This window comes from Varroa jacobsoni, unplaced genomic scaffold (assembly GCF_002532875.2).
Source record: "Varroa jacobsoni isolate VJ856 unplaced genomic scaffold, vjacob_1.0 scaffold_1124, whole genome shotgun sequence".
Taxonomy (NCBI): Eukaryota; Metazoa; Arthropoda; class Arachnida; order Mesostigmata; family Varroidae; genus Varroa; species Varroa jacobsoni.
In genome coordinates, this window is record NW_019214026.1 from 217,559 (window position 1) to 242,152 (window position 24,594).

The 24,594-nt window shown below is 38.8% G+C and overlaps 1 protein-coding gene across 13 annotated transcripts; it reads left to right on the top strand.

Annotated features, from left to right (window-relative positions):
• The first annotated feature begins 81 nt into the window (after window positions 1-81).
• On the top strand, window positions 82-21,363 carry LOC111266880 (uncharacterized). 13 transcript variants are annotated; one of them, XM_086971108.1, is made up of 12 exons: window positions 108-629; window positions 8,165-8,295; window positions 8,538-8,762; window positions 9,492-9,547; window positions 9,842-9,898; window positions 11,186-11,288; window positions 11,683-11,896; window positions 12,022-12,275; window positions 12,493-12,639; window positions 15,091-15,209; window positions 15,675-15,876; window positions 20,946-21,363. In XM_086971108.1, exons 9-12 carry the CDS (start codon window positions 12,616-12,618, stop codon window positions 21,045-21,047), a joined length of 447 nt encoding a protein of 148 aa, XP_086827234.1. In that variant the 5' UTR covers window positions 108-629; window positions 8,165-8,295; window positions 8,538-8,762; window positions 9,492-9,547; window positions 9,842-9,898; window positions 11,186-11,288; window positions 11,683-11,896; window positions 12,022-12,275; window positions 12,493-12,615; the 3' UTR covers window positions 21,048-21,363. The 13 variants fall into 13 exon arrangements, 12 of the variants coding, with proteins under 12 accessions (XP_086827240.1, XP_086827234.1, XP_086827235.1 ...); XM_086971109.1 differs by lacking the exon at window positions 9,492-9,547 and adding an exon at window positions 10,719-10,842; XM_086971113.1 differs by lacking the exon at window positions 9,492-9,547 and adding an exon at window positions 10,719-10,842 and having other exon boundaries at window positions 11,752-11,896.
• The last annotated feature ends 3,231 nt before the right edge of the window (window positions 21,364-24,594 follow it).

A 24,594-nucleotide genomic window follows, 5' to 3' on the forward strand; every position in this document is an offset into this window, starting at 1 on the left:
GGGGTGAGGGAGAGCTGCTTCTAGCGAGCATTTCAGAAGTAACGGAGCGACTGAGCAGCTCTTAAAATTGACACGCACGTACATAAACAAGAAGCGCCTGATACATGGGATCAGATGTGTAACGCCATTATAGCTGCAAGCACGCCCCATTCTTCGAGCCATATTTCGAGAGCCTTTAGGAATCTCTTAGGAACCTCCCCCACCCGCTTAGCTGCCAGCGACCTTGCACCCTTTCGCAAGTTTCTCTGCAGCCTTAACCAAAAGAGGCGCTGCAGCTTTCAAAGCCATCCCCTAAATTTCTGAGAGCTACAACGATAACTAAGAGTGACCTGACGTTGCATACTGCATGTAACCTGTGTCTTTGTTCTGCATACGTGTGTCAAAGTAAATCTGTTTCTTCAAGTGTGCGCCGACATGACACCCAAGCAAGAACTTCCTTCGGGGAATCAATGTCCTAAAATTGCGCAGTAGTACGAAGTACACTCTGGGAGCTTGACGATGATCCGCTACGCAAAGGTTAATTTCGGGGACATAGAGGATGATGGACCTAGTGGTGACGCAAGAAGGCTTCGAAGAAACCAAAGCCTCGAGAAACACTCGCAAGGCAGGAAACAGGACAAGGAGAACAGGTAGTCGTGAAAGAGCTTTTTGTCAAGTTTTTGTAATTAAACTATCTGAATATTAAAAATAGATATAGGGAAGTTTATCTGCATAGAGGCATAAACAGATGTATGAACATTTATGAAAACAAAACCTAAAAATATTTATGTTTGGACTGCAATTCATACTTTTATGTAGCAATAAGCGACATTATTTTGGGTCACGTATAATATTGGGCCCTATAAGGGCTCTCCATTGTATGTACAGGTAACTGTACTTGCATGAGCTGCTCCGTTACCATAACAGAGCTTTACGAACTGCACGTTAGAAACTACTTTCTTTTTGTTCCCTTAATATCTAGGAGAAACGTTTAACAATGAAAATAGGTTTTATAATTATGCAAAAGCTAAATATTAGTCGCAGTTGCCTTGTTCAATATTTATCGCTTTTTCGACTCAAAATTGTGCCGATATTACTATCATGTAGTAAAAATAGAAAAATTTTAAAAAAGTTTTTTAAAAACAATGAAGAACTTAAAGCTCAAGCGCTTTTTCAATTTCAACTCAACTTTATTCTATTTATAGAGTGAACACAACAAATATCACTACTTGTTATTGTATTCATAGTTCCGTTATTATTATTATTGCCAGTGAACAATGCGAAAATAAAAACCCTGAGAAGTTTTTTTAATGACGATAACTTGAAAATATCTGTTATATTGTTTACTTTTCATTGCACCGATTTTTCCTTCCTGTGTTATAACACGATATAATGGAATAGTAAACCTCTGAAATAGAAGCAAATCCATTCAACACGCATCACACTTCAGGATTTACCCTTACACGTACCTTTTCAAAAAGCACCGTATTATAAACATGGCAATATTGTTTTTTATGGCTACAGATTGAATGCCTTATGCTTACTACTGAGGGAAAATGGGTTTGTCGAGTCCCAGGCTAACCGTGTCAAACTCTATCTAAAGCAAAGACAGTTACCAACTAACACATCCTATAGCGTCGCGGTGCGTTAGCCTATATATGGCATTCTATTAACTCCCATTAATGGAAAACACAAAATTCTTGCTAAGTAAATTTAGCCCATAGTCTTGTTTTTAGTCTATTTAGTATCGGAAGAAGATTAGTTTATATAAACTAATCTTCTTCCGATACAAATGGATTATATACTGATTTGAGCATGGAACGAAGCGTATACTACGCTCAGTAATGGCGCTGGCTATTTAAGCACTTCTGGTAGAATACTATAAGCACATAAATAAAAATAAAAAGCATCCTTATCGCTTACTTTTTTTTGGCTCGTCATCATCCTACTACCTTTTCTGCAATATCGAAGATGGAAATCGCATACAAATTGTTCTTATTTTATGTTCTTCGGCTAGAGCACGGGTAACGTAGAGCTTAAAACAAATTGAATCGTACTGCAAAAGGCATCCGAAAATTTTATTAGCAAACGGTTGAATTAACTTGGTGCTCTTAGAGAAATTTAATTTACTGTAGCTAACTAGGATCACCATGTAATTGAAACAAATAAACTATTTTGAATTATGAAATGATTTGGAAAAAGAAATTGATATGATCAGGTGTAGCATGCCGAAAAAGTCAAACTCAAATAAGGCTACACAACGTTCGTTTGTTGGAAATAATGCTTTCCTAAATAATAGAAACAATTCTAGTTAAAGCGCTATTAAAAAACGATGCGTCTGTTTCCGCACTTCCGTTTTTACCTTAAACATATCTCTGGCTTCGTAATAGAACATTTGTTCGCTTATGTACCGCACCCTTTTTTATTTTGTCTAAAGCTGGTTATTAGTTCTATAAAAACGTTCATTGGCTAGATAAATACACCGACTCTACAAATCGAACGACTCATACTACCACATCTAGCTTCTATGTTCCTTCATCATCTTGTATATTTTGTTCTCTTTTGCTCGGGAAACTACCATTCCTTCTGACGGTTTTGCATCAGCATACCTAAACTGCAACTCTTATGCTATCTATACCTGATTGGGGCACTTGTCACCTTTATCGTTCAGATCTTTTTTTCGCTTCTTCTTCGTTGTTTTTAATGTATAAGTTACTTTGATTTTAGTCATTTCTCGCAATCGTTTAATTACGCTTTTGACAAGTACTTTGCGGCTCCCTAAACGCTTAGTCAACGCGGTGACTTAAACGTTGAAACCAGCAGCGGACGCTGGCTTAAATACTGTACATGCATTATAGAGTGCATATGAGTATGTCTGAATTATTTCAATATTTCTTAAAACAGAATTTTTTTCGAAATTAGGTCCACGTTCACAGTTTAGTCCGGTTTTCTTCCATTGTACTTTCCTGCACGTTTATTGCATTTAGCTTCGCCAGACTGCTTCCGGCTTCTGCTCTCTTCATCGTTTCTCTATCTCGCTGTTATGAAAAGAACACAAGGCCATTGATATAACCCCTAGAAGAAATACGTAGCGGTGTCGTAAAGGCCTCTAGTTCCCTTATCTCATTAATAACAGATCAAATTTAAAATGTCTCCAGTGCCAGTGATTTAAATTTAATGTGTAGTAATAAGCATGCATTCTAGGCGAACTTAGCGAGATTTTTGAGGAGCGTTTGTTCTTCTACAAAAACACCTACAAGCTGACACTGGTACTAGATTTTGTCAATGGAGAAGAACTCGAGTCAGTTTAGACGAAGAGGTTAAGTACTCCAACAGGATTTCACTTTATCATCGGCAGTGTTATAAAAATTTGGTTATAGTAAACTGAATCAGTCATTGAGAATTCCGGACCTAACATATTGAAAGATCTCTAAGGGCAGACTAACCCTGTATGGACCTCACTGAGGCAACTATATATGCGTGGGCTATGAGGAAGTACTAATAAGATCAAATCATTGTGCGACTGTTTTTAAGCGGCCTTTTTGAAATAACTATATTTTAGAATTATTTAACAACTTTTTTAATAGTGATCGCCAAACGATTCAGTAATTATAATATATAGATAGATATTATATAATAATATCAAAATTTCCCAATTATCTTTTTGTGATATGATCAATTTATTTGAATAAGTTAAGATACCCTTTCCTTGAATGAAAGCAAAGCTTGACTAGTATTATTGTTGTTTAGTATTTGTTATACTTTAAGTACAGGTGTCAATAATTCCGTTGTATACACTGTAAAGTACATACGATTAAGACAGTTTTCTATGAAAGTTAAATCTTCATTCGCAACTTGATTCTAAAATAACAGATTGAAGTAGATGATCCTCTAATAATCTATTTTACTTTCAGCAATTGTTTTCATTTCTTTGACTTTCAATAGTGGCTTTTCTTTCAGTTTTATTTTTCAAACGTTTATTAATCTTAGCAACTTTAGAAGCCGTCTCTTTATTACACCGAAAAATATTGCCTGGACTGAACTACAGATAATACGTTGGTCGGGAAAAAATGCTGTTTTTTGTTGTGCACTTGAGCAGAAATGACTTGTTAGCTGAAGATGTACATACAGTAAGTAGTTATTTTTGAAGCCCAGGCAGACTAGAGCCCTAGTATACAACACAAGACACCGTAAAGCATCTAAAATGGAAAGTCCCGAGAGACCTTGCAGTTAGTTAAATAACAAAGCCAAATGATCATTTTGGCTTATTTTGCTGCTATAGTGCCTTTTTAGATCTCATAATTTTAACCACGTACTGGATGGGATTACTCTCTGGCGGCTTTTTACCCCCTTACACTAACAAGGAAGCCTTTGTATTAATAATAAAACGCTGTTTCTCCTCGTACATCTCAGGCTTTTTAAAACTCTTATACTATTCATCTTTAAGTAAAGTTTATTGGGTAAATCTGAAAGAAGTATCTATTTATGACTAAACAGAAAATGTGGCGTTATTCTCGTTATGGCGGCAAAGCCATTTATTGCTATTGATTGTCTCTACGACTTTGTCCCATTTCCTAGAAGTGCTGAATCTCCTCGAGTTAATTCTTAAGATCTTTTTGTTGTCAAATGTACCATTAATTCAATGTACTATCATTTACCAGTGATCAGGAAACTCAATAGTTCGTTGTCGCTAAGTTCGTAAAAGACGATGAATGAAAAACCTCTAACTCAAACTTTCGCAGGACGACATCAGCGGCCTTCGCCACCTGTAGATTAACATTACTGTGGAGAACAAAACTTCGTTTTGATCAAATTTTACTAACCACATAACAAAATTACGATGGACTCTTAGAAAAGCAACAGGGCTTTTGTTGTTGTAAATAAACAGTGAACAGACAAAGGTTTTGAAAAAAAATTAAAAAAGGGCTGACATAACTCTCTGATGAAACTAATGCCTTCCCTCAAGACTTTCAAAAAGTCCACCATTTCTTCACTTCACGTTAACCGAACGTCATTTCTTTTTTCATTTTATGTTTATTATTAAGCAAATGTGTAAAACTTAAATACTAACTATCGAGAGTAGACGGTAACTGTTCGATCAATAGTAGTAGATACTGACGTTGAACAAATTTCTGACTCATAACACAGCAGGCGTAATCTAAACAAACGCAATACCGTTGCTTGGTGCTTTGCACAACGTTATCCTTCCAAAAAAACAATTATGTTTTTGTCGCCAATTTTGTTAGTATAAGAAGCCTACTTAGCGGCCGTAATTCTAGCATAGCAGCATGGTAGTATCATAGTCGGGAGAACGGTGTATCTACCAGTCTACTTTTCGAAAAAAAAAATAGTAGTGGCTAATACAACGCGTACAACCTGAGAGTGTTAATTGTTGAGCATTCACAGAAGACGCATGACTGATTCAGTGGCACCCGGGGATTCCGGTAAAAATGTGATCAAACTACATCCAGACTCGTTGCGGCTTGCAGCCGTATACGACTTTAGCTCGTCCATGGTCATAATTCTTTTCGGAGCACCGATCGGCTGATGGGTTGACAAAACAGCTCGTTTGAAAGGTTTGCTCGTTATTTTCAACCTGATATACCGACTGCATTGACAAATTGATAAGTCTATAATTAGACGACAAGGAAAAACGACAGGACGCAGATTGTAAGATATATAAAATCACAAGGATCATACGTGCTGTAAGAAAATAATGTTGTTAACTCGATGTATGGAAGACGTAGTGGCGTTACGGAAAAAGAGAAAAACGCATGTTGAAGTAACAGGGTTAATAAAGGAGAAACAAGAGCTGTCTGTAGAGGTACATTACGTAAGGCCGTTATACGCTGATAGGATATATCGACAGGGCTGAGCAAAGTGTAAATGGGTGCAATATGTTTTTGTCAACTGCGATGCATTCTCTATTAAACAGGTACATAAAATAACGTGTCATTTAAATAATCGCATTATTTTTTTTGTGTTTGCGAAAAATATCATCATTCAAATAGACAATGGTGGAAATGCTGAATCGCGGTGAGTACATACCATAAACTGAGACTAAGAATGCCGTCATAACATCGAATGTAAGCTATATTGAGCTACGCCATGTTTATATCATAACCACTGTGTAGTTTTTCATCTCTACTATTTCTACATTTCTACTATTTCGCGCTTTCGAGGCGCAGCGAATAAAACTAGTAAGTTGGCTTTCCTCAAGGTTTCAAGCTGTTATCTAATGGCCTTTCTCCCCTGTTATTTTTTCAGTTCTTATCGTTTTAAAGATCGGTGTGCACGGTGTTTGTGTGTAAGCTTTCATTCCTTTTTGGTAACTCGGTTCGCATTGCCAAACAAGAATCAGCTTTTGTTTTTTTTATATCTCATCAATAATTTTTTACGTAGCAAAATATGCATAAACAATTTATGGGGTTCAGTGTGTAAAGACATACTAGTGAGCTCAAATTTTACCCTCCGACTGATTTTGGCAAATTTTGCCCTTATCTACGTTTGTGATGTCTTTAGCTAACTTTTAGGTTACATGTGTTGCAATTTTTTTCCGAAATACTTCATGAGATCGCCAAAAAAGTTTTCTTTAGCTTTAAACATGTTTACTTTAATTTTCATATGGAAAACATGAAGCATTATTATATTCCCGTTTTTTATTAAATAGAAAACACCGCATTTTTATTCCTACAAAAATAGTATGCTATTGTGTTATATATTCTCCGAGGTCAGTGAACGGGAAAGGCGAAAATACATAGGCACAAAGTCCGGAGATTTCGGGGAGTGCATTAAAATCCAGGAGGGCAGCTTTATCGATGTTTGCCGTGTGCGGCCTCACATTGCCTTGGAATAGGATGAGTTGACGTCGTTTGTTAAGTCTTTTATTTTAAGTAGCTTTGTTGACTTCATGGTACTGGTCCATAGGAACGTGCTCATCAACTGTGTGGTTTGTAGGGGGCAATCCCCAACAGATCAGACCCTCGCGATCCGACCAAACGCAAAGAACAGCTTTTTTAAAAAGAAACTGATTAGGCTTTGGATTCTCCCTGGAGTCATTCATTTCAGTCTCTGGTTCGGGTTACCGTATAGACACCACTTCTAATTATTGATGATAATTCCGTGCAACAAGTCGGTCAGTGTGGCGGCGTGACGCTCGATATCGACCGAAGTGTTTTGACGTAATGCTAAATCATAATGCATGTTGGATTCAGAGAGTTTATGAGGCACCCAAGCTTTATGTTGCTGTGTAAATGTAGTTGACTTAAAATGGTACTTTTAAATGGTCGTTATCAGTCTCGGACGGTCGGCCTAGCATATTATAGTAAGTGTCAAAAAAGCACGTTCTTCTATGTAGAACATCCGTTGAACGGGTTCCGTTTTTGCCATGCCGTCCTGAACGGCACCCATATTACAATACCGTTGCGGCGCGCTGATAGAGCAGGAAGAGCACTTGCGATCGGTACATCAGAGGTAAATAACAAGTGAAGAAAAATGTAAAAGAAAACCTCTTTATACCAACAAAAAAATTTCTTCCAACATAGGATTGTATATTGTCGGAATTAACGAAAAATGCCATTGATAAATTACTGTAAAGGTATAACGGTAACGTATAGTGAATTGCATATAAAGAAAAGAGCGTTGACCTTTGTTTTAAAACTTCACGCGGCACGGCACAAGATCCGCCCAAGTTGTAAACTTCTATTTTCCTATATTCTCTTATATTTGTATTTAATTTATATTTAAATCTTTAAAAAAAATTATGAGGCGCCATGTTTTGTGCTCACGTTTAGAAGAACCTGTCGTACACAGATCCTGGTAACTAAGTGCTGCGAAGCATTCTTTTAATAGGTCTGCACAAACGACTTTAAACAAAATTTAAGTATACAAAAAGTTCAAGCTGCGAACTTCTGTGTTCACCATTTGTACTTACAATGCAAGCTCGTGATCGGACTAGTATTAGTTTTTTACAAAAGGTAAGGTTTATTAGTCTGTTATCCAGTTTGCTTATAGGTATTTATCTCTTGATGAAATGGATAAAAATATCGCAAAAGTTCGCCCAAAAAGTGCCGACTTAAATTTCACTTCTACCTAGCATCCCCGCCTAAAGCAATTATTTTTGTGAAATATCTGATTAATCTGAGTTTTTTTTATGAATATCTTTGATAATTCAAACTCATCGAAGGGCAACAGTTCGATCCGACTTCTTGCAATTTAAACCGATGAATATGGAGGAAAACACTTTGCACAATACAATTGGCTGCAAAAAACCCAGCGGACGTCATCGTCTAGGGACAACGGGATTCACTTTACACGGTATTAGACAAATCCATTCATTGCTGAACATTTATTTGAAATATTGAACGAGATATATAGAAAAGATAATTTCGAATTTGTTGCTGAGGTAATATGAAAACTATTAATTCAAAACTATGTTGGGGCCAATAAGATAATACATTGGTTATACTAAAGCAATACTCTTACCATTGGGCAGGTTTCGATATTCAGTTAATAGAATGCAAATATAACCCTTTAGTCTGCATCTTGTTTATCCTTAGCGGCAAAAATGTCGCTGGGTTTTCAGAATGCAACTGTGTTTTTGTGCGCAATATTTCTTTGTATGGTAATGATGTTTGAGACCCAACGTAAGAATTAAACTGTGGGTTGACGTCGCTGGCCAAGGCCTTGTCGTAGCGATGGCCGTACTTAGCCGTCTTCGATCGCTAGCCAATATCGTCCGCGTGGAGAAAAACCAGCACATGGTAGCCGCGAGAAGCTCGCTGGTACGTGACATCTTCAGTACCTACACATACATAGTTGGATGTGAGAACAGTACTTTCAATGTTATCAGCACCCGCAGTTCATGTTTACCTTATGTCAACTATATTCTGTCTAATGTTGGCCCCGAGTAGTAATGAACGCAATGGTGCGTCGGATAGACATGGTTTCGAAACTTCTGGCACCACTTTTTGTAGGCCCGATCATGGCGCGTTGGGCACCGTATTTCTTGCCGGCTGAAACGTCGTCAGTGTTTACCTCGAATACTGTCTTTTGCTTGACTTATACATCAACGTGCCGATCTTCGCACTTAAATATCGTTAGCAAGGAGTCTGTAAAAATAAGCGATTGCTCTAATAGTTATCAGGAGAACGTGATGAATATAAGAAACTACTTATTCAAACTATCACTCAAATGAGCCCGAATTTTAGCAGCAACTGCTTTGGCGATCTCTCCTAGTTCGCTTCATTGCCTATAAACGTCCATTTACTTGAATACATACTTCAGTGTCTTATCAACTTTGATTACCTTCTTTACATATATTATGTGTAGACACTATTTTTGATCGTCTGAAAGGAACACTTTATTATTCAGTAAGATCTTTTGTTAGTTACAAGGCCAGCACCTGGGTGCTTTTGTGAAATTTGAAGAATAATCAATCTCCTTCTTTTTTTTTGCTGTGCGTTCTCTACTGATTCGCTTCATTGCCGTTTTCCTACTACGTATTTTCGTAGGTACCTTCGCAGACGTGTGTCGATATTTGTCAAGGGAATGAACAGCGTGCTCGAATGTAAATGTAGTGCTATGGTTTAATCCGTTACCGGGGGAGCGAAATGGCCCATAAAAGTTTACGTCGCATTTTGCATCGAATTCGTATAGTATTGTACAACTATTTATATAACCAGTATCCTATTAGGGTGAATGTAATAACATACATAAAATAAAATCTCGGGTCAGCACTAATAGATCTTACCATGGCCTAGATGAGGACATGCGGCCCTTCCTCATAGCCTCCTCCCCTATAAGATGCGTGATTATTTGGGAGGATGGATTCGATTTCTGCAACACCCTGTCTGCTTTGCAGGATTGGGACTGACCCTCACGTTTATGACCGTGCTCATGTTCGACAGTATTACCGTAGGTAAGAATCATGTCTGCACTGATGTTGACAACAGTATACGAAATTTCGTCAGTTTATTAGGTAAGTACTGACTGCAGTGCCATCTTTAAAATACTTGTTGGATCTTTGTTTACAACGAGGGTCCGTGTCTGCCTAAAAAAACAAAATTGCATTTCAATCAAATTTAAATTTGGCCAAACATTTGAAGCGATATTGTGCGAACTATGAATTATAGTAAATCGACGCTCGCGTCCCCGCTCCCTAATTTAAAACCGTCGATATCCTACTGCTACATTATGCGGAGAACAGGTATTATTTTTCAAGAATTAGCTATATTAAAGCAACATATAACCGTGCTACGTCCAAGAAGGAACAACTTTATACTCTTGTAATAGGGATACTTTTGAGTAGACGAATGTCAGCGTGGGTTTATAGGCCCAGCGTCTCAGTTATCTTATTTTGAAACTTATGAAATAAAAGGCTTTGATGTATCTGTTTTTTTTTTTTAAGACATACCCATAATTCACAATCGTAATTACAATCATTTTTTAATTCTACGAAGAGAAACATATATAACTACGACAAGTCCTTATGGCAAAATCTCAACCGAAAACGTTTCGCAGGATGAAAATCGCGCCACAATAGCATGGCGTGTACACATTGCGCTAACAGAAGTTATGACTCTGAAAAAATGGTAAAGCTGTAAAGCTCTACAAATCGGAAATTAGCATAATTCGGAAAAGTTATCTTAGAATACTACCGAACTTTATATTTCGTAAATTACGCTATGGGTCACAAAGTTTCCGTCCTGATTTTCGTTAACATATTTTGAGGGAGCCAGGTTAAAGCGGACGTTGCACGACGCATCGCAGTTTTTTAGGTCAGTGTAACTACAAGCTTCTCAACCGCTCATTGAGTATTCATACGATGCATAGCCGTCAGTCATGTGAGGAACCTATTTACTCGTAAGTAGTTGTGCCAAATATGCGTATCGTTTTAAACAGGTCCAAAGTCTTGATGAAATAGAATCGTTGCTTGATTTACACTGTACTTCTTTGGCAAGATCGGAAATCGGGGCTTAATTGCTTAGCCGTACAACGTCTGTTTTTCAAGTAAACACGTAGTCGAGTTCTTATAACAAGAATGAAAAAAACACACGCAGATAGGGAATATCTGAAAGTGATATTATGGCTCTGCGTGTAGTGTCAAAGCCGTTTAAAGCTATTACCATGTCCCTATAAAGGAGGCGTTCTAATACACACACGCAAATCTTTACGAGTTGTGCTATTTCCATGTCATGTCCAACAGGAAACAGGGTAAAAGGTCTATGAGCAGGTTATGAAGAACGATGACTTCACTCAAGGTGCCCAACTTCGACGTCTGTTCCGCGATGATTATTTTGCCTATTAGTGTAAGTTACCCATTCCAACTTACAATGATATAGGGAGATCGTAAACGATCATCAAGGTATTTCAAATACCGCAGCTTAAAGTGACGTGAAAGTATGACGTGGGGGTCATACCTGACATATGACATTTCCGAGTAAATCTTGCGCAGCTATTAGGAATTTTTCTGTAAAAACCACTTGTCTAGGTTAGTAGGTGTCTTGACCACTTGGACTAGTTAGTTTAATTGACGTTTAAGGTTTTTGTTTCTAACCATACTCATATAAGACGACTGTGACGTTTTAGACGCGCAAGAATATGTTTCTCAGTTTTGATATGAAAACTCACTAGCCGATATATGTTTCTAGATACATTTTTATACATTTAGAACTTGATTGCGACAATGCTGTTGGATCTTAGGTTATATCTATAAGCAAGGTATCTTCGAAGCTGTTGTGGGCCTTGTGTCTGCTGGTACGGGATTTGTAGGTATATTTGGCACACTGGCCTATCCATGGCTACAACGAAGCATCAGACTCGAACGTACGGGTCTCCTTTTCTTAATTTCCTGCATTACGCTATGCGTCGTCTCGATGTTTGTCATCGGGAGCCCCTTTGACCCCATGCTAATCAGGTGCGTATACTCGAGAATACTTGTTAATTGATGTATTGACATAGTTTACTAGTGTTATTGCAGCCCATATCGAAAGACATACGTATATTTTTTCGTAACTTCAAATTAACTACATGACCTTTCAGACTATTCGGAAACGATATAGCGAACTTTAGACGTTCCCTTGGAATTCAACTGCCGACAGCCAGCTCGACTTCAATAGAAAAAGAAGAGTTTACCAGTGAAACAATTATGTATTTTGTCAATGACAAAACGCCCATCGACGATGAAGGTTCGGCGCCACGTTTACCATCGTCTGAATATGAAACAAACTTTGTCGCTCACGAGACGAACCCTTCCTTTGTGATGCTCATAGCAGGCATATGTCTGGCAAAATTTGGTACGTTAGAGATCAAAAATTGCTGATCAAAGAATAACTAATTTACTAAACATACGTATACGTGTCATGTTTTTACTTTGTCTCATAGTCATGTTTCATCTTATGTAATTTTGTCTCATTTGATCCGAATGTTTACTCCACTCTGCCCTCTCCAGTGCACTACTGTTGGAGAATAGCACATTTAAAAGGCTATCCTATTGTTGCACTCTTAATCCAGGCCTTTTCTGCTTTTGCAAATCTCTGGATTGCTGACCTGGCGGCAAATCAATTTCTACAGGAATTAGTAGATGATGGCGAACGAGGTTGCATCAACGGTGTCCAACAATCTATCAGTGTATCAATGGGGTTACTGAAATTTACCATGGTGAGTGAAATTATAGCGATTTATGAGTTATACAATACCGTGCTATTGATCGACCGTTTACCCTGAAAAGAAGATGCCGGTTAGAAATGCCGGTATTTACAACCTAATCTATCTAGTCCTGTTACAGGCTGACATCCCCCGCACTCGCAGACTGCTCAAGAATGATTGACCCTATCTTAGCTAAGCTAACTATTCTATTATCGACGGCACTTGGAACGCTTTAATAGTCGGTATTTTCATTCACATATCGTCCTTCTACCAATCCTTAATATCAATTAAAACCCAGCTTTAATGAGAACGTTTGCTTTTCAAATTTAATAAATTAATATTAATTTAATAGAAAGCTGAGGCTGGTCTTATTATAAACAGCAACACACTTAGGCTGATGTGCAGAAAATAGATAAGCAGAAGGATACGTTTAGATTAATATGAAGTTTTGTTCTAAATAGCCATATGCGATATTGCTAAAGCAAGGGATAGATACGTTGGAAAGTGTTTACGAATGTGTTTGTAATTTGTTCTTTTTTCTATCCCTAAATATCTACAGTGAGGTGTCTGATGCATACGTTCAATGTACGTTTATACATACACAACAGGACACTCTAATCATACATAACGCTTATCATTTACTCAAGCATGAGTTATTCTGTATTTTTCAGCAATAGCTTTTTAGCTCTATGTATATTATTTTGCTTTTGAACACAAAGCAAATATGACTTTTCAACTTATCTATGTCTAGTTATAGTTAGAAAGTCGACGCATCTTCGGGCACAGAGACGTCCAAACTACTTAGTAAGGGTCGTAGGATAACAACTCAAGCGAGTACAATAGTGCAAGGTTAGAGGCGTATTAATTACAAGCTGATATTTTCGGATGAAATATATTTTTTATCAAGTACCCTCACGAACATTGACAATTATACACTTTACAGAAATTTACAGTATAAAACGGCACAATTAGAGCAGTTGCAACTGTAAACTGTACTATTTAATATGCCATAGTCTGCGTATGCATAGTCGCCCTGAAAATTCATGTTTCCATAGCTAAAACTTAAGCAAATATTGACTGCATAAAGCGCCACTAACCGCCACTGGTATAGAACTGTTTTTATACGGACAGAAGCTCCTTCTAACGTTTGCGCCTTTTTTGAAAGAATTGAAGTCGTAAGCTTATTTAAGACCAGCACCATCAGAGTATAATATGTATCTTATGTGAACCTCTGTCGGTTGGACCTAAATCCACCGAGATCACTACTTACATACTCTCAGTTCCTCTCCCAAGGCTCACGCCGAATCAGCCCAGAGCTGCATTCGATTGTGCTACGGGCAGAGAGAGCACGTAGTGCCACCAGATTATGAGGATAACCTCGGTCAGATTTCCCGTATTTCCAGACGGGCTGTCTCCTTGTGCGGAGGGCTGATCTTTATGCGTCCTTTGAACCTTACCGCTAAGCAGTGTCTGCAATTTTGTCCAGCCGTAACCTTACAAACCATTCATTTACCTTTGAGATATCACTGGCCAGAGTCTCGTCCGCCCTTCAAAACTATCGCAACCGGACGGCGAAGCAAGTGAGTCTTTTATACCGCGTCCTACGAACAATCTCATTTTTCCCGTCATGTGTCCTGCTCTATTGCAGGCAAGCGCCATATTGGTGGCTTGCGTGTGACGTGTCGTACCCTGCAGGCCAGCAGTGTAAAGAACACAGATATCCGTGGCGCTAATAAACGAAGACAAAATTCCTTTACCGTTTACGACTTTAATATAACTAATAACATTAGAGCACAAGGTTACCCGCTTAACTAAGTTAATAATAATGACCCGTTTCAACGAAACTATCCCTTAAACACCTAACCTTCTAGGCTATTGTGACACATGCTAACATGAAAATCTCGAGATGACAGATCCAGTCTAATATAGACTTGCAGATATGGTACGTGGTGTCCTTTCAGAGACTCAAAACACCTAATTTTGGCCAAAACGCAAGAAAGATTTAATAGATAACGCCCGCGTGAAAAAACGTTTAGAAATTACCGTAAAAGCGCTAAATTCGTATCATGCAGATCTGATAGGTAACTCTATCTAATATGTCTGAAAATATCACCCTGTCTACGACTTTGTAGACGGATGCCTGTGGAACATTAGCAAGAGAAATGCTAGAGCAATGTAAAGGTTGATGCCTCTATTCTCTGTTCTGTTTTTCGCATAACATAAGTTAAATGATTCATTTGCAATTAAATTGCATACGAATCAACAGTATACTGCAATATACGAATAATGTAATTCATTAAATCACCGTCTTTGTGAAGTTTAATTAGAACAAACCTTGGCAGCATCAAATTTACAATTATATAACTTAAATCCAATGACTAACAGGAACTGAGTTTTCTGGTAGTTTGTTTACATTAAAAATAGCTTTATTTTTTGCTGTGATATGGTGATTTTTCTGGTCAGGTTATCTTCATTCCGTGGTTCCACACATTTGGAGGTCTTATAATCATTTCATTTCTATTCTCCTGTACGGGCCTAGTCTGCTACGCAGAGTTCTGTCGCCGCCAAGAAGGTGACGGAAGGTAAAAAAAAACTACACTGTTACATTAAAATTAAAATAAGAAGTATCACGTGCCCCTTAAAAACTAACTTGCCTTCTAGGCAGATTCTTATGGAGAGATCTTCTCCATTAAGCTTTACACAAGCATGTTAAACTGCTGTGGCTCTATATGCTAACGATAGTATAATCAGGCGCAGAAGACAAAAGTCATCAAGTGTTGTATTTGAATGTTGATAATTGCTGAGGAGGACAACGTTTCACAGAAGTATTTTGATTATATTTATTATCCGAAATTGCAGGGCGTACTAAAGAAAACAATTTGTTCGAGCAGAATATTTCCAGCAAGATTATTTAAACGTCAAAATTTGAGGCTAACTTTAGCGTAGCTGTTTATCTGTCGTTGTTCTTTAAGGCGTTACCATAAAACATTACAGATCCCGCCAGAGTTATCTCTGAAATAAATATTGATCTTAATTGTTCATTACAGATCACTTTTATGCTACTTTTGCATTAACTGCTGTTCACGTCCCCTGGCAGAGCAAGAAGATCGGAGCACCCCCATTACTGAAGTTGTCGATATTACCCACGTTGATGAGCTACTTAGCTCGGTACAAGTCGTTCATGAAAACGCGAATTCTGGTGTAATGATCACGGAAGACAAAGACGATTCCAGTATCACTGATTCCCAAGTATGATTTTCGCCGGATTTAATGTATGTATAGGTAGATCTACCTAAATGCTTCGAATCGTATAATTGCAAAATGCTCTTTGTATATCTATGTATGCGGTAAGTATTATGTTTGTCTCCCTTTCCCGGAGAGAGCTTCCATTGTCTCAATAGCTTTAGTTTTTTTTTTTTATAAACATTTTATAAAACGATCGCTTGAGCGACATTTGGACTTATTGCATGACTTTTTAGAACTTTAAAAACTTTTTTCCGCCACTGTGTGTGTTGTATTTGTTTCGTTTGATGAGACTCGAAACAGCTAACCGTAGTTTCGTTCAACCGAAAACGTTTTACTGGACTGCTTTTTTAAGCTTGTTCAATACTGTATAGCAGGCTATGTGCTCATAATTCCATAACTAATTTCTCGACCAATTTAGCATATTAAGATATTTGCAGGCAGTTGAAACACTGTCACAGTTTAAAGTATATATTTGGTTGTATGTGCATACTCGGCCAAAAACATAATCGTCTTGCCCTCCAAGAGGAAAGCAGGCTTTTTACACAAATATATATATATATAAAAAAAAAAAAGAACAAATAAAAGTGGTATGCACTTTATCTAATTTGATTTGTGTTTCCCCGGGGGTCGGAGTGTACGGATGTTGAAGTTACAGTTAATCTAGGTTTATCACGTTCGACGAATAATTTTTATTGTCTTTCGTTTGTATCATACTTTCAGTTACATTCTAAATGATCACACATGAATCAGTGACCACTGCTAAAACTTGTCATCCCATGTACAGCTCTAAAATGAAGACCCTTGTCTTCGATGTTCCTCGCCGACATCTCACTCAATCCATACTCACAATAAACCACAGGTGGCAAAAATATCTGCAGCGGAATTGCTCCTTCACTCATTCCTGCAATTCATCTAGCGTATTCCACGCAGTCGTCGCTTAGCTATTTTTTGCTCAGTGGTTTGAAGTTGGAGACCCAGCCAAAAAAAAAAAATAAAGCTTTTTTAGCCATCAATGTACAGAGATCGTTTCCATATTCTGTTTATTCAACGCCTATATAATAATCATTCTGCTGTTAATTTTATCTGGAGTGATATCAATTGTTAGTCTTGAATATGAACCTAAAGGAGAAAATACAGCTGAATCCTACTAAATGAAACAATACATTATATACTACATATGTATCCTTAGTGAATGACAGATATTTGGGGATCAAAATATGATAGAGCGCAGCGTAAGACAGGATTACCGGTCCTGTTGTCCGTCGGTCCTAAGAACATTCCAAATCGGTTTTACAGTTTAGCTAGATCGTTTATATATTGTTACTGCATTGTCTAAAACAGAAATGTTCTTACGAATTCCAGTTTAATAATGAATTGCGTACAACATCACATCCCCGAATAATAGTCCTGAAATGCATTTGCTAGTTAAGTGGGTCGTAGTAAATGATAGAATGGTAAGCTTCCTGGATAGCAAAACTGATGAAAAATATGTTAGTAAAAAGTAAGGAATACCACGCACGTGCCTAAATACGGTTCGCGGACGGAATGTAGTTAAGACGTTGTCATAAGCGGCGCTTCTGGCAGAAAGGCAGAGGAATCTTTGTTTAGACTCCACTCGTATAAATATATTCATATATGTATATACATAGATGGGTTCGCTTCTTCGAAACGTAGACCGACGACATGAGTCTTGTCGCCGCTGCAGTGCAATATGATCAATCAAAGGCAACGTAAATATATATGATGCAATGTCGAGGCTCGACTAGTAGCAACTGGCGATTAACTGGCCTGCCAGTGGGTATTATGTACAGTGGTCCAGAATCAAAAATACATCTACTGCAACAATACATATTCTTTACGTTCGTTTTACTCTACCATTGGAAATACTTTCAAACAGCGCCCATTATTTTCTGATAACTTGTAGGTTAGCGGTGCCACGCTGCTACCATAACCAGTGCGACCGGTAATTCGCTTCTCGACTTTATCCAGGTTCGAACTTCAACAGCATCTTTAGGAATGAGCTGAAATGGTGTCAGCGGAGGCCTAGGAGCAACAGCTCCATATGCCAAAAGAACCGACGCAAAAGGAGTGTTGTTTTGGGAATCCATCTCACCTGGGGAAGCCCGACGCGAGAAACTGGACGGTTGGACTGACACCGACTCTGTGGGCTTACCACCTATCAATACCGCTTTGAGCCTTAAGCAATTCTAAATGAGTTACATTTAAGGCCTTGCTCATGGTAGTATTCACCGTAAAGATGATCTTTAAAACGCTTCGTTAACTGTGCGAATCATCCACTCCACCAGACCGTTCGCTTGCGGATAGGCAACAGTAGTCTTCATCGCACATGTTAAGCGCGCCAAATACTGCTGAAAGGGACGACCCCGGAAGTACCTCGCGTTGTTTGCAATGACAACGTCTATGATCCTGTAGCTACCCAGTCTACCCAGCTACCAGAAATGTCAACACACAATCTGGGAAGAGGTGAACGAAACGAGTACAATAGTCTCTATTGACCAGAACGAATAATGGAGCGCGTCGTGGAACGAGCAGCGGTCCCACAAAAATTGAGAACCACCTTGACGAAAAGCCATGTCGGCAGATTCACACGCGTCTGGGGCAGCCGAGGCTCAAGGCCCGGCTTTGTGTTTTCGAGGACTTTTCAGCTGCAAACGTACTTCGGACACTTAACCATACGCCATGCTTTGATACGTAATAGTACACCAATCGCTGGATGGTTTTTGTCAAGTCCAGATGATTTTGGTGGTAAAACGCGACGTCACTATCTTGGCCGATCGTGGGAGAACCTATCGGAGCCACTGCGGCCACGTAACAGTTTTTAAATAACAAAGCAAACTTATCGCCTTTTTGAAATGTATTCATCACCGAAATCCAACGCGGGCTTTTCATGTGTCCCAATGTAGACGTGATAGGGCGTCGGTATTGTATTTCGTCATGCCACTCTGGAGTCTGACGTCACAGTCGTACTCCAGCATTATTTAAACAAAGATCCCTCTTGCTTTGCAGTATTTGAACAAACTACTATTGGTGGTCACCGTAAACCACTGCCTGTACGAACGAAATGACAGCCAAACATTCCATCTCTGACAAATCCCATGTCGCTTTCTGGGCTGAGAATCGCTCGCGAGCGCACGCCATCACGCATTCCTCAATTTCGTTCCTGGGCGAGAGGCGCCCAGTCTGGCGCCGCCTGCATCACTCTATACTTTTGGTTGCAAATCCACTCGGAAGTGTTGCTAAGTTGGTATGCCTGCGAGGGCCATGTTTAAAACTAGAAAGGACAGTCTATTTTTAACAAACAGTGCAGCGGCCTGGCAGTTCCTGCAAAACCTCTCACAAACCGACGATAGTGTGATGTTAGCCCTAAATAGCTCCGTAGCTGACGGACAGCCGGAGAGGGCTTGAGGGCGTCTACAACGGCTTCCTTCTCTGGGTCAAATTAGATGCCTAATGCAGAGACCCGATGAACACTTCTTGCACAGCGAACAAGCATTTCGACGCAGGATGCATTTTAAATCGCAGAGCTGAAAACTAGAAGGGTAATCTAGCTTGATTTCTTTGACAAACGCTATAATATAATCCAACTAAATCAAGGCCATTTGCTGTTTCCCTTTCATTAGCCGCTGAAATATCTCAAGGGCGTTAGCCAGCAGAAAAGGCATTTGCTTGAATTGATACAAGCCGTACGGGGTGCAAAACGCTGTCTTCTCCTGATCCTGGTTCCATGCAAATCTGTCAGTAAGCACTCGTAGAAAAAAATTCAGGCTCTTTCCAACAAGTCGAAGGCGTGGATTTGCAACAGAAGGAAGCCGATCTTTATCGTTGCGTTCAACCTCCAGAAGCTTGCACAAAATCAAATCAAGCCATTCTTTTTTTACAAAAACGACAGGTGAAGCGTAGGGACCAAAAAAAAAGTCGATTACGTCATTGTCGTCTAGCATCTGCTGTAACTCCTTCACAATGGTGGCCTGCTGGGTAGGTGCTATTTATCGATGTTCATGCAAAGGGGGCTACTTGCCCGTCGAGATTTGTTTCGAGAGGCCTTTTTGGCTTTTTCAATAAATGTCCAAATGCGTCAAGCAACAATTCTAGCAAACGACTTCGGTCAGGCCTACGCAGGTTTCCCCCGTATGAAGTCCTGGGCCTACCTGTTTACCAGGTGTATCGGTTTCCGGTTCAGAGAGCGGGGTGCATTTCTGGACGAAGTCTAACCTGGTGCCGGCCTTCAGGTAGATTTTCGTAGATAAAATTGGTTACCAGGACTTACACCAACCTTTCAAACTTGTGGTCATTACGCAGTGCTATAAATGGGCTCATGATGAGTCTATGGAAGCACAGTCCATTTGGACCGCCGCCCTGAGTACGTTGACTTATACTGACGGTTCAAGGGACACTATGTGACTCTTCTTAGCAGTGGCTGGATAAGGACAAACCGATCAGCACTCTGTTTATTAGTCAAAACAAAGTGATTCCTAGGAAAACCTTTTCAGAGTTACGTCGTCCGCCTTTACGTCGATGACAGCACACGTTTCGACCAATTTCCCGACGACCTTCAACTGGCCTCCCCCTGTGATGGTGACGGGCCGAAACTATAGTTTGTTAAATCTGATTTTAATCAAGACCACTGAAATAAGGCATTGTATGAAAACGTATAACTTCGGACACTATTTCTTTAAAATCAGTATGTAGTAAACGTCAACATTTCTTAGGCCGCTCCTTTCACTGGCGAACATCTTCGGCGCCTTTGCACCTTTCAAACCTTGGTCCTTAACAGAAAAAACCTGCACAAGCATTTTTACAGCATTATTACGCTATTTGAAACAACACGAATGATGAATGCTCTCACAGCAGGCTGACATCTAACCTTCCATTTTTCGAATTTGAAATATTAATTATACTACATCGTTTAAAATCTATGACTGGTTATTATTATTTAGGGCGTTTTTAATCATGACTGACTATGATTTGCTATTTTATCGTCGCCTTCTTAGCCTTACGAAACGACATTTAAGGAAGATTTTAATTATATTTTATCACGCATCCATTTGCAGGGCAACGAACTTAGTTTCCCTTATCTGCTGACTTCAATGTCTGTACTACCCCGTTTAAGTATCGCTTCCAACCACGAGGGTGCGCGACTCCTCCAGCACTGAAGCTTAACCAAAAGGCATCTACTACATAAGTGTAGTAGAACGAAAAGATCTCTTACTCTCTTTCAAATTTTTCAGGGTCTAGAGAAACCCGGTCATAGTGAAGGTTATTGTTACATGGTATAGGAATCTTGGCCAATTGCCTTCTGCCGTTGATGTGTGTTAAATCAATATAATTGCTAATTTCGTCGTACATTTGTGTATCTTGACAATGGAACCTATCGCCTGAGTTTAAAATGACGCAAAATCGAAGCCAGGATCAATAATGTAACCAGCAAATGTGTGTCAGGCGGCGACCTTAATAAATCGCGTTTCTATAGCTTAGTGACTCTTACATACTTCTACGTTTCGAGAATAGAAATTATGAAAATTTTATGCATAATCTGATAACGATCCTTTTCGATTTATCTTTCCATTTTTTTTTTATCTTCAGATAATGTTCTGTCAATATTATACCTCTTTGTTGTTCAAATATATATATACATATTGAGGTAGCCAATGATAAAGTATTGTGACCCCACCTTAACTTTTACCTTTAGCAAAGGAAAGTGTTTCTTTCGTTGGTTAGTAAAGTGGTTGTTATATAAAAACTGGTGACAATCAGCCATTACAATTGGTAAGTAGATCGCTATGTCAAATCGGGACCTAAACTGCTCACAGGCTCGTTTTCGATGTTTTCTTTACGAATTTGCAAACAGAACTTTGTGCACCCTCATCATAAATGGCAAGCCAACGCGTTCCAATCTAGGCTTCCAATATGTGCCCATTGGAGAACATGCCCAGAGCAGCCAATCCTAAACTAACCAGCTAGTATAAGCTAATAGTTGTTCTCTAAACCTATGGACGTCCTTTAGATATAAAAGTAAGAAAATCAGGTAACATCTGCTCTTTGTACAAATTTTTACCTAGAATCACTTTCTCTTATCTAGACGCAAGCTTCATTTTTCTTAAATCGAGCTTTCTACTATTAGTACCGATCCCAAATAAACCCATTATATAGCCTACTCTTAACACAGTACGACTTTAGCCGGGGTAAACGTGGATAGTAGCGGATAAATGCATGTTTGCTACGGCAAATGATCTATTCCCTATTTTACCCCGAACGGCTTATATTTCATACACAGCACTCGCGTTGAACGCCATATTGTTAAGCTCACTCGCTAAAATCATTAAAAACATTACCGTACTGCGGCGGTCAACATCCAATAAAACTACCAGAACCCTTGAAAACAGAAACCCCCTTCGAAACACTGCTTTTCCAGTGGGCTATGCCGGAGCCAGCATCAGGCATTTGTAGAAGTTAATACGAGAATCGCGCAAAAAATCAATAGTCATTATTTTAGATGGATCTGTTTTTTTTATATTCCTGCTATGTATCTACTAAAATATCTTACGACATTCACTAATGCAGGCATCCTGTAACACACTAACTTGTCTCATAATGTAACAGCAGTAGCCGTTACATTTCTCATTCGAAATGTACGTACACCTAACGAAAATAAACTTCATATCGGGCAATGTATATAGACGCTAGGTTTGGTGTAAGCACAACACAGTTGAGCTTAAAGCACGTAATACATTTATTTATATGTAATTGTATTAATACACCTAATTTATTTAATTATTTACCCTAAGCAATAATAAAACATAATATGGACATCATCTCGTTCTTTTGCGTCGTCCCCGAACCTCTAAACCCGAATATTTTTTTGTTGTTGCCACTCTGTCTTACTACACCAATTTATGTATATTGTCAGTGTAAATACAAAGCTCATTAGTGATGACGCGTATCATTCCGGTAACATTCGCTGAATAAGTTTCTGTTTAACTGCTGCCACAGATATTCGTAGTGGGATCTTTTGATTTGTTATGCCAATGATCAACTAACAGTGCTAAGTTGAATTTCTGTCAAGGTCTCACTCATTTTCGTGTTTGATATAGCAACGTAAACAACATCAAATAACATTTGTTTACCCTCTATCTGCCTATAGGTCGCTTAACTTCTCTCATCATATTATTACGCTCTTATAATTAACAGAGATTATCTTTTCTAGTCTTGTAATTACAAGAGCATTCTCTCAGTTAAGAGTAGCAATCGTCTCCTTATACATTATGTATTCTATTTTTTGGCTCTATTACAGTCTTTACGTATGGCTCTTTCGTACTGAGCTCAGTTCCTTCTTGCTTTGACATTTTCACAAGATCTGGCTCCCTCTTCCTGATCAGACATTCAAATGTTGCACACTGCTGCTTAATATCAATTGTATACTTATTACATGTCGTTCATGGCAACTCTTGAATTTGTCTAAAAAGAAAACATACGTAAATAATTACCGATGATAATGGAAACTTTGCGAGTAACTAATCATAGCGCTAGGTTTTATCACGCCTTCGCTTCGCTATTTATATTTTTTGGTCTAGTACATATATTTCAACATTTAGATAATACTCTGACAATGCTGAAATGTAGCTAAATATGTAATCGATTTTTTCAAGCACGACAATGGACGCTAGTACGATACAAGGAGAAAGATCAGAAAATCTTGGTTAGTGTACCGTCATATCAAGGATAATCTAGTCTCTACATAAGGACACAATACATAGAAGCATTGTCGGGAAAACACAATTGACATAGCTTGTTTTTCTTAAGTGGCTTCCTGGGCTAACACTTTTTTTACCCATCCCTTCTATTCTCCACACCACCTCGTTACCACCCGTTCATTTGTTTTTCTTAAAACAAATTTGGGTTAGTTTGAAAAGCAACAAAAGGTTACAGGTGTAGCCTCGTGTTCATGCCGTAGGACCACGGCAGCTAAGATTACGACTTGTGTCCTGAAACTCTCTCACCTTCGTTATTCATCCTTTAACCGTTGTTGCACAAGGTATATTCACAAGCCATTACTGCGTTACGACCAGACTACGTTGAAATTACATTAAACGTAGCACACGTTCAGTTCTATTCCACTACCCACATTTAGCATACTATACAGCCCGTTCATAGCTCATCCAAAGCTGCATAAAAACGTTTACGAAACGATTGCTGATTTCATTTGAGGTCGCCTATCTAGTTCTAACTGAAACGAAGCACTTGCCGTTCGTTATTAGAACCCTGTTAACGAAGGATCTTATTAATGTACTCCATTGACGGTGCTGCACTGTCCTTAGCACCAGTTTATTCTAGAAAACGCAACAACGGTTATCAACTAATTTTTCCTGTGAGAGGTAGATTGGTAACTAGTAAGGGGTCGAAGAGCCAATAGCACACTAACGACAGCTATAGAATAAATTGGGTCAGGCGTTAAGTCACTCTCTTCCTAGTCGATTTAGTAAGTCGTCCATTGAGACGTATGCGTTTTTGACATCGTTATCGCATTGCATCGAAAGCGTCTGCGACATACGGCAATAGCTGTACGGAGTGCTTCGAAAATTCGCTTGCGCTTTTCTTCAACTCTGCATCTCTTATTTTCACCTGTAGTTGCTTCCATATTGAGTTCGTGCATTATCACAGAACAGCAGTCACCTAGTGTGTATTATATACACATACATACAT